Genomic DNA, 14,868 nt, shown 5'->3' on the forward strand with positions numbered 1-14,868 from the left:
CGTCTGAAGTAACCGTGGGAGCCTCAGATACTAGAGAGTAACACTGATTAACACTAAAAATCCATTAAAAAAATAAAATAATGACCAGGGACATGCTCAGGGGGAAAGATACTCGCAGTATACAAGTTGAACATCTATAGACCTCTGGGGGGGATTGCTGCTTTATTCCTATTTATCCATAGACATTTGGGCAGTATGTAATGCCCACGAATACCTGCATTTATGGCGACTCCTGGGCCTGGCAGAGGAAACCGCTGCAGAAGCCGCACAGGTCTGGAGACCAAGTCACGTAGGTCGGAGGGGAGCTCCATGGCGTGGGATCCCGGGAAACACATCCGCACATGCCAAGGGGAGATTTTAAAAGAGCCAACGGGGCAGAAAAGCATAAGGCAGTCGCGAGCACAGAGGAGAATGTGTAGAGCAGGGGTGGCCAACTCCAGTCCTCAAGGACCACCAACAGGACAGGTTTTCCGGATTTTCTTCAGGGGTGAAATCACACCTTACTTTCCTGGACTTTACATAGACTATTCAATTAGGACGACTTGATAAGGGAGAGGTAGGTGTGATTAGCTGGTCAAGAATATATATAGAAAAAACCCGAATAAATAGCATACACATAATAAAACATTTAATTCAAATAGTTAAATAAACATAACAATACAATAACTAAAGCCGGTAATGCAGACGTGTTAGCACTGGCCACATCAGTTCTAAAACACCATAAACATGACATTGGTATTTAATAACTTTTCAAACCATACATTTCCTGTTATTAACTACATTTTATAATAAAGTGTTTGAAGGAAGGTTGACCAGAAGTCAAAATGCTTATTCTAATATTTAAATGACGATTTGAAGTTTACAATGTTTGAAGTCTCTGCTGGAGTTGAATGCTTTGAAGGCTGTATTTTGTGTGAAGTTCATCCCACAGGATCGTTTTTGTTCAAGTTGACATAAAAAGCTTTGCTTCCAGTGTATTTCAATAAAGAATAGAACAAGATAAGCCAAAAACGGCTTCATGATAACACTAGCATCTCAACAGAAACACAAACATGCTACCACAAATGGAATATTCAGTGCTTCACACTGCGAACCCTACTGTGTGATTTGTATTTCAGAAGATATCATCCGATCCCTACCATAAAAGTATTTCTTGTAGTGTCGTCTTTGCTTCAGACAAATATTTGTCTCTCTGTTCTAGCAAAACAGACACCGGGTATATTATGCTCCCGACCAATATGTTCAGTTAGTGTGACTGATGTTAGCGCAGGTTCCCTTCAGCCTCACTTGCTGTGCTGTCTCTGGCAATCACCCAAGTGGAAATATGAACATTTCTCCTTTTGCCTTTAGTTAGAAAAATAAATAAAACAAATGTGCTGTTTATCTTTGTTAAAATGACTTAGATTAATATGAATTAATCAGTTAAATGAGCATCTTGGTTGATTAAAACATAGATTAGGTCATCCAGTCCGGCTTGGGCGCCAACTGTATGAGTACAATGAGATACAGCTACATGGAAGAGAACAACGTACTGTAGTTGCTGTCAGCTGGACCACATGCTCTCAATACCTCAAGGCTGGAGAAAACCAAAGTAGTCTAAACCCCTTGTATATTTTTTTTTAATGAATCAGCAATAATCCTGTTTATATATATTTATATATAAAAGTAGGCCTAGATGATTTGGAGATCCTTTGGGGATTTAAGGTGGTTGCACTGGTCAAGTATGTAAAAAAGATAAGTAGGGAGTGTTGAACCTTTAATGAGGTGTGTGTGTGTATAATATATATATATATATATATATATATATATATACACACACACACACACACACACACACACACACACAGACACACACACACAGAGCTTGAGAAAGGACCGGGAGGTCAGAAACGTTGCTTCTTTCCCCTGCTGTTACCCCTGATGCTTGTTTTTCTACATTAAATTGTTTTTGCATTTGAATTGGTGAGTGCTGCGGATTTTGTTCATCAGGATTTTGTCTATTTTTGCTGCTGGATGGTGATCCTGATTGCACTTCTTGCACCACAACTGACAAGATAAGTTGCTTTCCTTATATGTTCCCCTATTGAGTGCCCTGAACATTCTTGTCTGTTATATATATATATATATATATATATATATTTTTTTTTTTTTTTTTTTTTAAGTTAAGCCATATTGTTGCTTTAAAGTCATCACTTAGTTAAATAATTCTTTAGCAAACACAAGCTGTAAATGAATTATTGGTAACCTTTTTAGTGCTGCAGTTAGCCACTAACTCTACTTTCTTGCATAGGCAAAAATATCAACATTCACATATTATTTACTTTTCTACTCACATTTACGTGTTGTTTAAAATAGGGACAAATTGATATGTTAACCTGCAGAAATTAGAATTGTCTCATAAGATGTTTATTAATTACTAATTGCTGTATTCATTTCTAGACTATGCCTGTCTACAAAACACTGACACCTCACTTTATTAATGTAACGTTTAATAGACGCTAACACGATGGTGCATGACAGTCACGCCAAGCTCGCTGAAAGTCATTTATTTTAACCAAAGACAAAAAGCCTCAATGCTACATCCAATATGACAAATGATAAAGTTACATATTATCTGTCTGTTCTCATAAGAAAGGCCTTGGACATAGTGACTTCTCCCATGCGGAGGCTGAGGGAAAGCGGGTGCTTTCCCTGGCCATACAAGAGGAGCCGTGAGTGGCAGGCCGAGGGGCGTCACGGAGCTGCTTCGCCCTCATTGGGCGAAACGCTCACGTGAACGGCCTGTCGCGCCAAGAAATCAGTTTGAACTGACTGCGCAAGGCGCGCCCCATCCCGCATCCGCGCGCACGCACCCGCACGGACACTGCCTTAAGGCAGTCTGATCGCTACGCGCACGGTCTGCGGCACCATGTCCGTGGCCTAGGGGTCATTTACTCAAATTCGTTTGCAAAGTATTTTTAAGCCGGTAACCACGCCAAGCTATCCCCTTTTTACAGGTCCTAACACTTCCTGCAAACACTCTCTTCTCCTCTCTAATGGAGGGAGAGCTGTCTTAATAGGCCGGTCATTCACAGGTACATAACAAGGCCGCCATTTAAAAGGAGGATGAGTAGGATGAGCTCAAATCTCCGGGAGGAGGGGTCATAAACCCCCCAAAAATGTTACCAATTGAAATTTACAAAACACACACAAACCCCTATAAGATCAGAACCCAAACACACTACACCAGCGAGCGGTGCGCAAAGTGGGGGGCGCAGGATGTTTTTTTGGGGGGCGCGGGCGGTTGCAGAGGCCCCACGCTCTTTCCCGAGGCATTTAAATTAAATGCCGGGGGATCATGTGAGGCCTCCGCAACTTCACTTACCGAGAATTCATAAGAGTTGCTGTGATGCGTTGCCATCAAACGCGGCGTCAAATGACGCTGCGGTGTCATGCACAGTGACGTCACACGTCCATCTCCATGGCAACGGGGTCATGTCATGTGATTTGACGCCACCAAACAAGGTAAGGGGGGCGCGAGAGCGAGGGGGACAGGCAGGGGGGCGCAGCTCCAAAAGTTTGCGCTCCCCTGCACTACACCATACATATTTGTGTCAACAGGACTGCTACAGGGATTGTGACCTCATGTGACCCTTACTTATGAGAAGAGACACAGATAAGTATTTACTACATAACTGGTCATGTTAGATGTAGCATTGGGACTTTTTGTCTTTTGTTGTACACATGAGGTCACTAACCCAGTAGCGCTGCTTTTGACACAAAAACGTGTTGTGGGCTGGGCTCTGAGGTCGTAGGGGTTGTGCGTGTCTGTTTCCAAGAACATGCAAAATAAATTTACAGTTATATGATATCTTCCACGGAGAAAGACGAAGCAACTTGAGATGTATGGGCACCAAGTTCAGGATAACTTACATTAGCAAATGTCTAAGTGATGTGGATATCACAGCTACAGTACTGTTAGTGAGCAGCGGATACATCAGATTTGCAAGGATACGAGGCAGTGTTGGGAAATAACCATTATCTACGCATACAGTGGATATCACATCTTCCAAGGGGCATACAGATCGTTATTTACTTTACATGCATACCCCGGTTTAAGGACACTCACTTTAGGTACACTCGCGAGTAAGGACATATCGCCCAATAGGCAAACGGCAGCTCACGCATGCGCCTGTCATCACGTCCTGAACAGCAATACTGGCTCCCTACCGGCACCGAAGCTGTGCGCAAGCGGGGAGACTATAGAGCCTGTTACCCATGCGTTATTTACATCAGTTATGCACGTATATGACGATTGCAGTACAGTACATGCATCGATAAGTGGGGAAAAGGTAGTTCTTCACTTTAAGTACATTTTCGCTTTACATACATGCTCCGGTCCCATTGCGTACGTTAATGCGGGGCATGCCTGTATAGCACTTTCTGGCATGGGGTGGGAGGAATTGCAATGTATTTAAATATTAAAAAAAAAAACAATAATAGTTTTGGCTTGTTTTAAAACAACTGAACAATCTAGAGTCACAGAGACGATAATACACCATTTGGAGCTTGAATGTTTCAATTTAAAGATGCAGTTTCCTCAAAGTGAACTAATGATAGTGATACGTTTTATAGGTTAAATGTAGGCAACTAAAACAGTTAGACAAGTATAAGTATTTTGACATTCTTTATGTATTAACCTTTTAAAACGCTTTAGTTTATGCAAAGTAATTATAATGCAATTGTAAACCAAACAGCTAAAAAGGGTAGCTAATTATTTGATAAGAATACATTTCACAGGACCTGATGAAAATAAAAACATTAATTTAACACATAACAGATAGAAGTTAATTGATCTAAGGAAACCAAATTCAGATATAGCGTGGCACAGTGTTTCCTGTGGCCAGAGCCACGAAAAGGAAACAGGCACAGTCTGGAGAGAAATCTCTCAGGCATTGTGTGTAAAGAGACCACAGCTGTATGAAGACAGACTATGTGAAAAAACTATCTTCCTGCATCTACACATGCTATGCAGCACTGTCGCTGTGTATTAAAAGTTCATTGTTTTAACATAGAAGCCCCTTCCATGAACACGATAAGAAAGAAGATAAATGGAGGTCATGACAATGTACAGATTGACAGCATGCCTGAGGCACACAGCAAAAACACACTATAATATATAAGGGACCCATGGCTTAATCATGGATAGTCCAGAGACTAAACCCAGGTTCCAGTGGGCCCGACCCGGCTGTTTCAGAGGAAGGTCCAATGAGGATAGAGAATAGGAGCTACTTCTCAACCTAAAGAGTGGATTCCAAAATAGATGGTTCGATCGAATGGTGAAGGCGGGACGATCCCTCCCTCCCTCCCCCCCAGGATGTCTTCCCCCGTGTGTTTTTGTTTTAGATATTACTGTACATTCCAAACATGATAACTATGTTTTCCCCCCCCCTCCCCATTTCTTTTCTTTTCCCCCGAATGCGGAAAATGTCAATAAATATGATGGGAAAGGTGTCCAGCTCCCCTCCCTTTATGTATGCCTATTATTTTGGGTTCCTAATGTTGTGATATTATGATTTACCCTTTGTCATTCTTTGTTCTGTACCCCAAAGTTGAAAATTTCAATAAAATATTTGTGCTAAAAAAAAAAAAAAAAAAAAAGAAGTTCATTGTTTTTCATTAGATTTAGACAAATAACTTCTAGGTTGCAATGTAGAGTCTGCTTGGATTGTAGAATATGTAGTACAACAGTTTTGCTTTTGAATTGATTGTATTTATAGAGGGAATTAAACAAGTTTCTGGTGCAGAGAGGATTCACACAGAATTACTTTAAACAGTAGTAAATGTATTTCAACAGGCGTAGTATAGGAACCATAGAATTCCAGTACCAATACATGTTATTTGATTTCACATTCCTGGGCTGCTGTACAACCAACTATTTCAATCTGAACACTGTCAGAGGGGTATAAAATCTAAAATACACTACAATACATTGCAGACCCGAAGCTGCCAATGTTTAGAAGACTAAGTTTTGCATAACAACATTTGCAGCTGGTGCATAAGGCAAATGCTACATGATAATGTACATATTACGGAGCAAACTGCATCATTTTGATACATATCCCCACCCAATACGTATTCTGCAGAACGGGTTTCACAACTTACCATTTCTCCAGCACCTTTACACCGTTTCAAACACAGCACAAAACTCTTGTTTGTAGCTAAAGAATCACCAGTAATTACCAAGGCAGCAGATACTGTAGTTTCACAAGTCATCATTTGCCACATTACAATATGTGCAGTAAGTTGTGAAAAGGAAACCACAGTCACTTTTGTCAGGAAAGGATAAATAAAAAAATCACACCAGCAAAAGATGGAAGGTGACGAACTGTCCAGAAAAAACACTTCCTCCAAATGTTCATGCAGACTAGATTTTGCTTACAGATATACCCAAATAAATACTTCCAATGCTTCAAACTGTGGTGAAAGAAGCAGGCCCCCCTGCTCACTTTTGTTCTCTTATGCAAAATCGGTTGGCTTCGAAGCATAGGATGATATCTTATAACCCGGACAGCCCACAGTTTCACTATTCATCTTATTTACCGGACATAAGCCCATAGGGCAAGTGCTACAACAGGCATGTGGTTTAAAGTAACATTTCAACACAGGGGAAAAAAATTCTTACATTTATCTGATCTGGGCACCTTGGGGTTGAACTGTAATACTTGGACCACTGGGTTCCCTCAGTTCCCATATAAATTTGCCTTTTAAAACTCGTGAACAGGGATATTTGTCCAGGAGATCAATATGGTCCCCAGGGCCAGCCTCAAACTGGCAGTAGGATATTGGAACTGCATTGGGAGATGATGGCAAGGCTTTCTGTTGGTGACCCTGATGGTCATCTTGAATTTTTTTATGTCCTGGGTGACACAGTTCAGCTCTGACAGTTGACCCTGGTCAAGCATGAAGCAAAAAATCACTACAGTGGATTTCTGCTTTAGATTTGCAATCATAATGATATGCAACGTCTAATTAGGGACACGAAGGCCAGAACTTCAAGTGGGGGAGCTGACGCATCTCGTTCCTTTGAGCAAATGCCAATGCTGAAAAAGTCATGTCAGAGTGCTACTGACATATTCCTGGGAAGTCATGACTAGCTCCCACTTTTACCTCCTGAAAATGCTGGGACTTTAGCATTGAATATCTTCCCCAGTGGAGATAAGTTTTTTGGGGGGTAATCCGGTTTTCAACTACAGAATAGAAAAAGCGACAAATATACCTGTAGAATGTATGTTTTCCTTGCAAATTGTTGCATGACTTTGTAGTTTCCCATTAAAAAGTGCACCAGCTCACTAAATGGAGATGCAATAATAAATCCACTAACTGTACATGTAAAGTGAACCAAATGTATTAAGCACGTCAAACAACCCCATATATATGACAACAATTAAAACCCACAACCGATAGACCTCCTGACGAAGGACGCAGTTCCGTAACGTGTAGAGGTCACGTGGGGGTCACCTGACGCGCATGCGCACTGGCTGAGGTGGGATCGCGGAGGAGCGCTGGCGGAGATTCCAGCATCACATGCGGATACAGTCCGGACTGTCATTTAGTATCCTCATGTGTAAGCCTGCCTGTTCCCATCCGGATGTCCCCACTTCCCTCAGTGCGAATTACAACTACCTTCTTGGTCTGCATAGTTATCACTGCCAGTAGAAAGTAGCTCTGTTGTTCTATGACCATTCGGTCCAGTGCATTGCACTCATTTTATGGTTTTTATATGAACTACTGGGAAAGAATGTTTTTTTATTAACTAATCATTCCTATCCGTTGTGGGTTTTAATTGTTGTCATATATATGGGGTCGTTTGACGTGCTTAATAAATTTGGTTGACACTTTACATGTACAGTTAGTGGATTTATTATTGCATTACCATTTAGTGAGCCCATGCACTAATCCTGGTGCGCTTTGTGTGCATTCTGTTTTTTCGTTTGTTTTGAGACTCCCCGCAAGGGTAGTCTCATATATAGGAGCGTTTGGGGAGGAGCTCTGCACACAGCAGCAAGGGGATTGTGATGTTTAAAGAGATACGGAATATCATATGGACAGTACAAGCGCAATTCCTTGTTGCAATTGTTCCCTTTAAAAAGTATAGGCCATCTGACAGGGACGGATTAAAGTCTTTGTAGGCCCTGGGCACCCTCATAATCATAGGCCCCCAAGATAGATCTATAGATAAATATTTGCAATGTATACGTATAGGTTCCATAATAAAATCATAGATCTATATAAAATATGACTGATACTATGACTGATATTTTGTCTATAATACTGTTAGCCGTATTGCCTTATATGTCCGTCTCTAATGATCAGAGAGACCAAGAGTTAGTGGGGAGAAGAAGGTTGGAGAAGATATTTGGAGTGCGCAGGAGAGCTTTGTCATGGTGCATGCGTGTGTGTTATAATCAGTGTGCGGATATTGAGAGACAATCTTCCCTCGCACTACTCTCAATTGAGAATGAGCTTTTGCAAAAATTGAAATTGTAAGATGTAGACCATGATTTTGCCAACAAAAAGAGCCTCAATGTTAATGTTTAATGTACATTTACTTAAGTCAGAGCTAATATCATTAAACTTAAGTCATATATCCAACACTCTACATTGTACTATTTTGCAATGCTGTTAGGCTATTTATTATTCATTCTTGATTACAGTATTCAACTCTCCATAATAATCGCCCAATTTGATTTAACATGTATGTGTGTAAATACTCCAACATTTGTAGATGTATTATAATAAAAAGGTTTTGTAAAGTAATTCAATTAAAGCAAACTATTAAGTTTGATTCAAAAGTTTTCTTTTCTCATTTTTGAGTCATCTGAGATTTTTTGGGGCCTAAAACTTTTTCATAGGCCCTTGGAAGCTTCCTAACCCTGCGCATTGTACCCGTCGTGCCCAATGGATAATCCAGACCTGCCATCTCATGTATTCTTTGATAGTTTCTTGCCCTTCCCCCAAGCCTTCTCTACTTAAAACAAAGCAGCACTACCTAACAGAAAATCTATTTAAACATATCAATGTAAATGACTTCGAAAGATTCAGCTGTTTTTAAAGGGAAAAATTAACACTGGTCCTGTAATATTAATTATTGTGGAATACTAATGTAAATACGTACTCTTTTATTTGTTTGGCTAATGATGGCATCATAATGGCTTTAGAAACAAATTAAAAAGAGAATCAATGCAGATTGACAATTTACCAGTAGATCCTAAACCCACTTGCACTTTACAAACGAGATTAGGTACAGATTGTAATAACTCACCAAAGTATTTGGTTACCATGGAAATGTTAAAGGTTTATTAGGTTTACGGTGCCAATCATCTATAGAACCCATCAAACATATCACTGATATTAGTTCTCTTTGGTCCTAGGTGGGACACTGAGGAGTAATTATTTACGGCCAGCATCATTAAAGCCGTAAAAGAACAGAAATACATACAGTAGACAAAGAGGTCGGGGATATAAATATGTGCAGCCCACGGTAAGTGACAAAACAGACAGAGTGGAAAGGAAGACAAAATTAATGATGACCTTTAGGCGTGAATGTTCTTTTCTACATCAATCCAGCTTCTGATGCAAAAGACCCTACAGATTGGTACCTACACTGGTGTCAGCACTCAGCAGCCTGGTCACCCAGGACAATACGGATAGATAAGGATGAATTATATTGGAAGAAAAATGAAAAGGTCATTGAGTAAGTCACAAGCGACTACTTTTATTTTTTATTACTATACAATATGAATACACGATCAATGTTATTTGAAGAAACAGATTGAACCTTTTTATGCTTGTAATCTGCATATCAGAGTTTGACACCACTTCACCTTGGCAGCTTCTAATAATTATAGACACTTATTGGTACACATGGATATATTATTCCTCATTGAACCGTTTCATGGAAAACTTGTTTTTTGTGTTGTGCAGCAAATACAGTATACAGAACCTACATAGGGCTGTTCTGTACAATTTAATTGTAAACAAGCACCTGCAATATCAGATTTAAAGTGCTGAGTTATTCATCAATTTTACTTTACTAAAAGATGCACCTTCCTTTAGATCAGCTGACTCCCTTGTGGTCTAGTTCAGGGGTGCTCAACTCCAGTCCTCAAGCCCCCTCAACAGGTCAGATTTTCAGGATATCCCAGCTTCAGCACAGATGGTCAACTGAGCCACCTGTGCTGAAGCAGGGATAGCCAGAAAACCTGACCTGTGGAGAGGAAGGAGTGGCTCAGTGAGTAAAGACACCGACTAGCACTTAGTTTGAAGCAGGGGAACCTGGTTCAATTCCTGGTGTCGGCTCCTTGTGACCTTGGGCAAGTCACTTTTTCTCCCTGTGCCTCAGCCAGCAAAAAAATGATTGTAAGCTCCACGGGGCAGGGACCTGTGCCAGCAAAATGTCTCTGTAAAGTGCTATGTAAAACTAGCTATTATTATTATTAAAAGTGAAAGTACTCCTGTAATCAATCACTCAGATCAATAATGTAAGATGCATTAGACACATTTTGAAGTTAAGGTTAAGAAACATAATTCCTAGCAGCAAAGTGACAAATAGTATTACCATAAGTACTTAAATTGTTAGTTGTGCGATAACGGATCACAGCTAACTGAATCAAGAATGGGAGTAGTTATGCAGTCACTGAAAGATATTAACAACACTATTTCTAAAACACATACATTTAAAGCAGGAGTGGGCAACTCCAGTCCTCAAGGACCACCAACAGGTCAGGTTTTAAGGATATCCCTGCATCAGCAAAGGTGGCTCAATCCGTGGCACAGTCAAAATGACTGAGCCACCTGGGCTGACGCAGGGATATCCCTAATACCTAGCCTGTTTGTGCCGCTTGAGGACTGGAGTTGGACACCCCTGATTTCCGGATTTGATAAGAGAGAATTTGTCATCAAGATTTAGTAAAAGTAAAGGCAACCATGCAAACAAATTACATCTTACAGCTCTACTAACTCCCTGCCAAACCCCTGAGCTCCCATCCTGCTTTCTGAGGGCTCTTTATTACACAGCCACCCTGCTATGTCAACACAATGCATTTACAGAGCAGGAAGTATTCCAGGAATTCAGGGGGAAGATGTCACACACAAAACTATTTACTAAAACTAAATGCTTAATACAAGGGAACAGAGACATTCAATTAGTGCAATTAGTGCTCCCAACTGGGACGTGTGGCAGCAGGTGACATAAATTAGGTAAGTACATACTGTGGGTGGAACCACTGGTTGGGATGTAAAAAAAAAAAAAAAAAAAGGGAGTAGTATTTAACCCTTTTGCTTTCAGAGCGGCCTGAAAAGCATTGCATCCCCTAAACTTTGGGGAGAAGGACGCTTTACTGTAAAAGAGGGCTTGTTGATTTGCAATGTGTTGCATTTACCTCTTAAGTAAAGTGTTTAAGGCAGGAGTGTTCCCACTGCAGACCCACCAATATGTTGCACATAATAGGTAGCACACTAGTTTCTCTACTTGTGCTGGATGGAGGCATTCCCAAGCAATTCCTATGGAAGTCCCCTAAGTTCCTAACATGTAGCTTACCCCACTCAAAAACCCTGTTTAAATTCAGCTGGTTTTAAAGGACCCACAAGCATGTTGTGTTTCTGCTAAATAGGTGCAGTTGGAGAGTGTGACTGCAGCTCAGTTACTGATAACTCAGGGTGCAGATCAGCAAGATATGAAGCGGAGGACTCACTGGGTGCTATTACCACCTGACCAGGTATGAAGCTGAGGACTCACTGGGTGCTATTACCACCTGACCAGGTATGAAGCTGAGGACTCACTGGGTGCTATTACCACCTGACCAGATGCGGAGACCTATCTGAGAGCTATTACACAACACAGTATAGAGAGATGTTTACATTTGTCATAAACCAGCAGTCTCCCTCTCACACATCATACAGTATTGCTGGAAACCCTGACTGGGGTAGTGGGCTCTGTATTCAACAGACCCCCAGCTGGCATCGTATGCTCCCAAGTGAGCTGTAAAAAGAGGGTGCTTCCCCCTCATGAATGGAAGAAGAGGATGGGGGCACTTACTTGTCGCTGCGCCAGTGGCTCTGTGACTGTCACTGCTTGTCATGCAGCACACTGGTGCGCTTCCCTTTGCCAGCACTGCGCTCTTCTCCTCCTCTGGCATCAGAGCACTTCATTTCCTGCCCGATTTAACTCCAGCACAGATAGCAACAATGTGACCATCGCACAGGAACCAGCTAAGGTATCCCCCTCTCCCCTCCCTGGTGTCCTGACAGTCTACAGCCCTTGGGATGAAATAGTATGGGGGGGAGACACATCCACTTCAGCGATCAGCAGCAGGATGCCAGGGTCAGAATGAGATGCTCTTGGTGTATTCCTCATGTGCAGAAGCAGGGGGTGTGTGTGCAGCTCCCCCTGTCACTGCTGCTGCTGCTGCAGGCCGTCATCTCCAATTCACACCCCGTCTCTTTCCAATAGTGTACCCAAGCCAAACCCCTCAGCACGCCATTGGTTTGCGTTATCTAAATGTCTGTCGGAGATGAAACGTTGCCCATTATTGGTATCAGTCCCGCCCATGTGGCTGTGCACAAACCCTCCCCCCTGTGCATCACAGGCCTGTCTCCGCCTTCATTTCACAAGAAGGTTTCTTGCTGCAACTACACAGGAAAACATCTTGCAGGCTGTTCCGCAGAAAAGATTAGTACAGGCGTTGCATTGTTAATTCATTTCTGCACAAACACACTTAGATCCTGTTGTCATTAACTTCCATTCTGCTTCCCCTTGCATGTCCCCCTTATGACAAATGTTTGTATGTAGTATGTATGCACACTAATATGTTGGATAATGGTAAGATATATATATATAAAAAAAAAAAAAGATTTCTTTACCTTTTACTTATTAATGAAAATTAAAGTTGCTGCCATAATTTGTAATTGATGCACACAACCTGTTAAATGCAGATTTTGCAGAATATTGTAACAGTAGCAAATCAAATCCTGGTGTCTGCTCCTTGTGACCTTGTGGAAGTCACTTTATCTCCCTGTGCCTCAGGCACCAAAAACATAGATTGTAAGCTCATCTGGGCAGGGCCTGTGTTTGTAACATTCCTATGTGCCACGTGCTATACTGTAATTGTGAAGCGCTTTGAGTCCCATTAGGAAAAAAGCGCTATATGACAAGTTATTATTATAAATGTAGTTTAGAACCATATATATCCGTCTACATGTGTGCGCATTCATTTTGCATTTGCTTGCAAAAGCACAGAGCAGCAAAAGCTGCACTACAGACAGGTTATTCTCAAGTGACTGACAGATACTTGTCAAGTCATCTTGTCTGTGAGCTGGGATTTGACAGGAGGTCATATTGAGTTAAACAGGAAAGCTGTATTGAAACAAACTAGCATCATTCTCTTGTTTATGGATGGTTGAATATTAAAAAAAGAAATACCTCTACACTTAGCATAGCATTACACAGGTTTCTGTATTCACATAAGTGACATTGATGTGAGTCTAATGGAAAGTCTTAGGGCTCTATGCAATAAGCGCCGAAAAGGCTTTTTTCGCCATTTTCTCGCCAAAATAGCCTTTCCGATTCAGTAAGCGCTGAAAAGTGGCCAAAATCGGCAAAAAACTTTGACATGCGGGTGCCGATAAGCCACTTTTCGGCACTTTTTGAAATCGGCTGAATTCTAGTAACCCCGATCAGCTTTTCGCTGGTGATCGGCACTCTAGAATTGAGATTTTTACGCCAATCCAGCCCGCCAACTAAAGTTGGCAAGTTGGTGGGGGAGAAGCATCGGCAAGGTCGACACTTACAAAAAATCAGGCATTTTTCCTGCCTGGGATTGATGCCGGGGGTCTCCGGAGCTGATACCCATTAATACCAGCACCGGAGCCCCCCGGCATGCACCCGAAGCAGGAAAAATTCATTTAAAGCCCACTTCATTCCCTTAGCGGTTAGCCGCTAAGGCAATGAAGGGGTTAACCAGCCATGCCAGGTTTATTGTGAGTAGTGGGGGTGTTTGAAGGGGGTATTTGGCCTTTGGTGGCTGTTTAGGGCTTGCGGGGGGGTTGCGGGTGGACTTAACCCCTTCATGACCTTAGCGGTTCATACCGCTACGGTCATGAAGGGGTTAAGCCCTCCCGCTACCCACCCGCAAGCCCTAAACAGCCACCGTTGGGGCTAATACCCACTTCGGCCACCCCCGCTACCCACAATAAAAAAAATACACACACAACAGCCCCACACTAAATAAATATATAAATATAAATAAATATATATATATATATATATATATATATATGTATTACACCAACAACCCCTATACCCCCCTAACATACAGTACATAAATGCACAGCAATGATACTATAGGCCGGCGGGGGCACTCTGGTGTTACCCGCGGCCCTGCAGTACCAATTCTGTGCCCCCCCCAAATAAATTTTAAAACACATACATACTTATAAAGAAATAACCCCCCCCCCCCTCTAACACATACAGTATAGTAATGGGCACAATTACTATTATCCACAAATGGATAATAGTGCATTTGACCATTTAAAATGCATAAAGAACAATAAAAACATTAAATACATATTGCACTCACCCTTGTCCGGCTGCCACGATGAAGGCCATCCTCATCTTCATAACCGTACATGCCCCCTCCGGTGCTGCAAAACATAAACAAGAATAAAAACAGCCAATGTCCCCTAACCCCTTAATGACCATAGCAGTTATTAACCGCTACAGTCATTAAGGGGTAACCCACCCTCACCCACCACTCGGGAGGCGTACATACCCTCCCCCACTACCCCCCCCCCCCCCACCCCGTGAGGCCTAACCACCCTCACCCACCC

The 14,868-nt window shown here is 41.8% G+C and overlaps 1 protein-coding gene across 4 annotated transcripts in view; it reads right to left on the reverse strand.

Annotated features, from left to right (window-relative positions):
* The window catches only part of PTPRE (protein tyrosine phosphatase receptor type E), a 126,064-nt gene extending 113,536 nt beyond the window's left edge, over positions 1–12,528 (reverse strand). For 2 of the 4 annotated variants that reach the window (XM_075612242.1, XM_075612241.1), the window contains exon 1: positions 1,140–1,158. In XM_075612242.1, the coding sequence (XP_075468357.1) occupies positions 1,140–1,142 (3 nt within the window). In that variant the 5' untranslated portion in view covers positions 1,143–1,158. Of the gene's footprint in view, positions 1–1,139; positions 1,159–12,079 lie in introns of those variants that run through there. The other 2 variants (XM_075612244.1, XM_075612243.1) reach the window with 2 other exon arrangements.
* Positions 12,529–14,868: the final 2,340 nt, after the last annotated feature.

This window comes from Ascaphus truei, chromosome 8 (genome assembly GCF_040206685.1).
Source record: "Ascaphus truei isolate aAscTru1 chromosome 8, aAscTru1.hap1, whole genome shotgun sequence".
Lineage (NCBI taxonomy): Eukaryota > Metazoa > Chordata > Amphibia > Anura > Ascaphidae > Ascaphus > Ascaphus truei.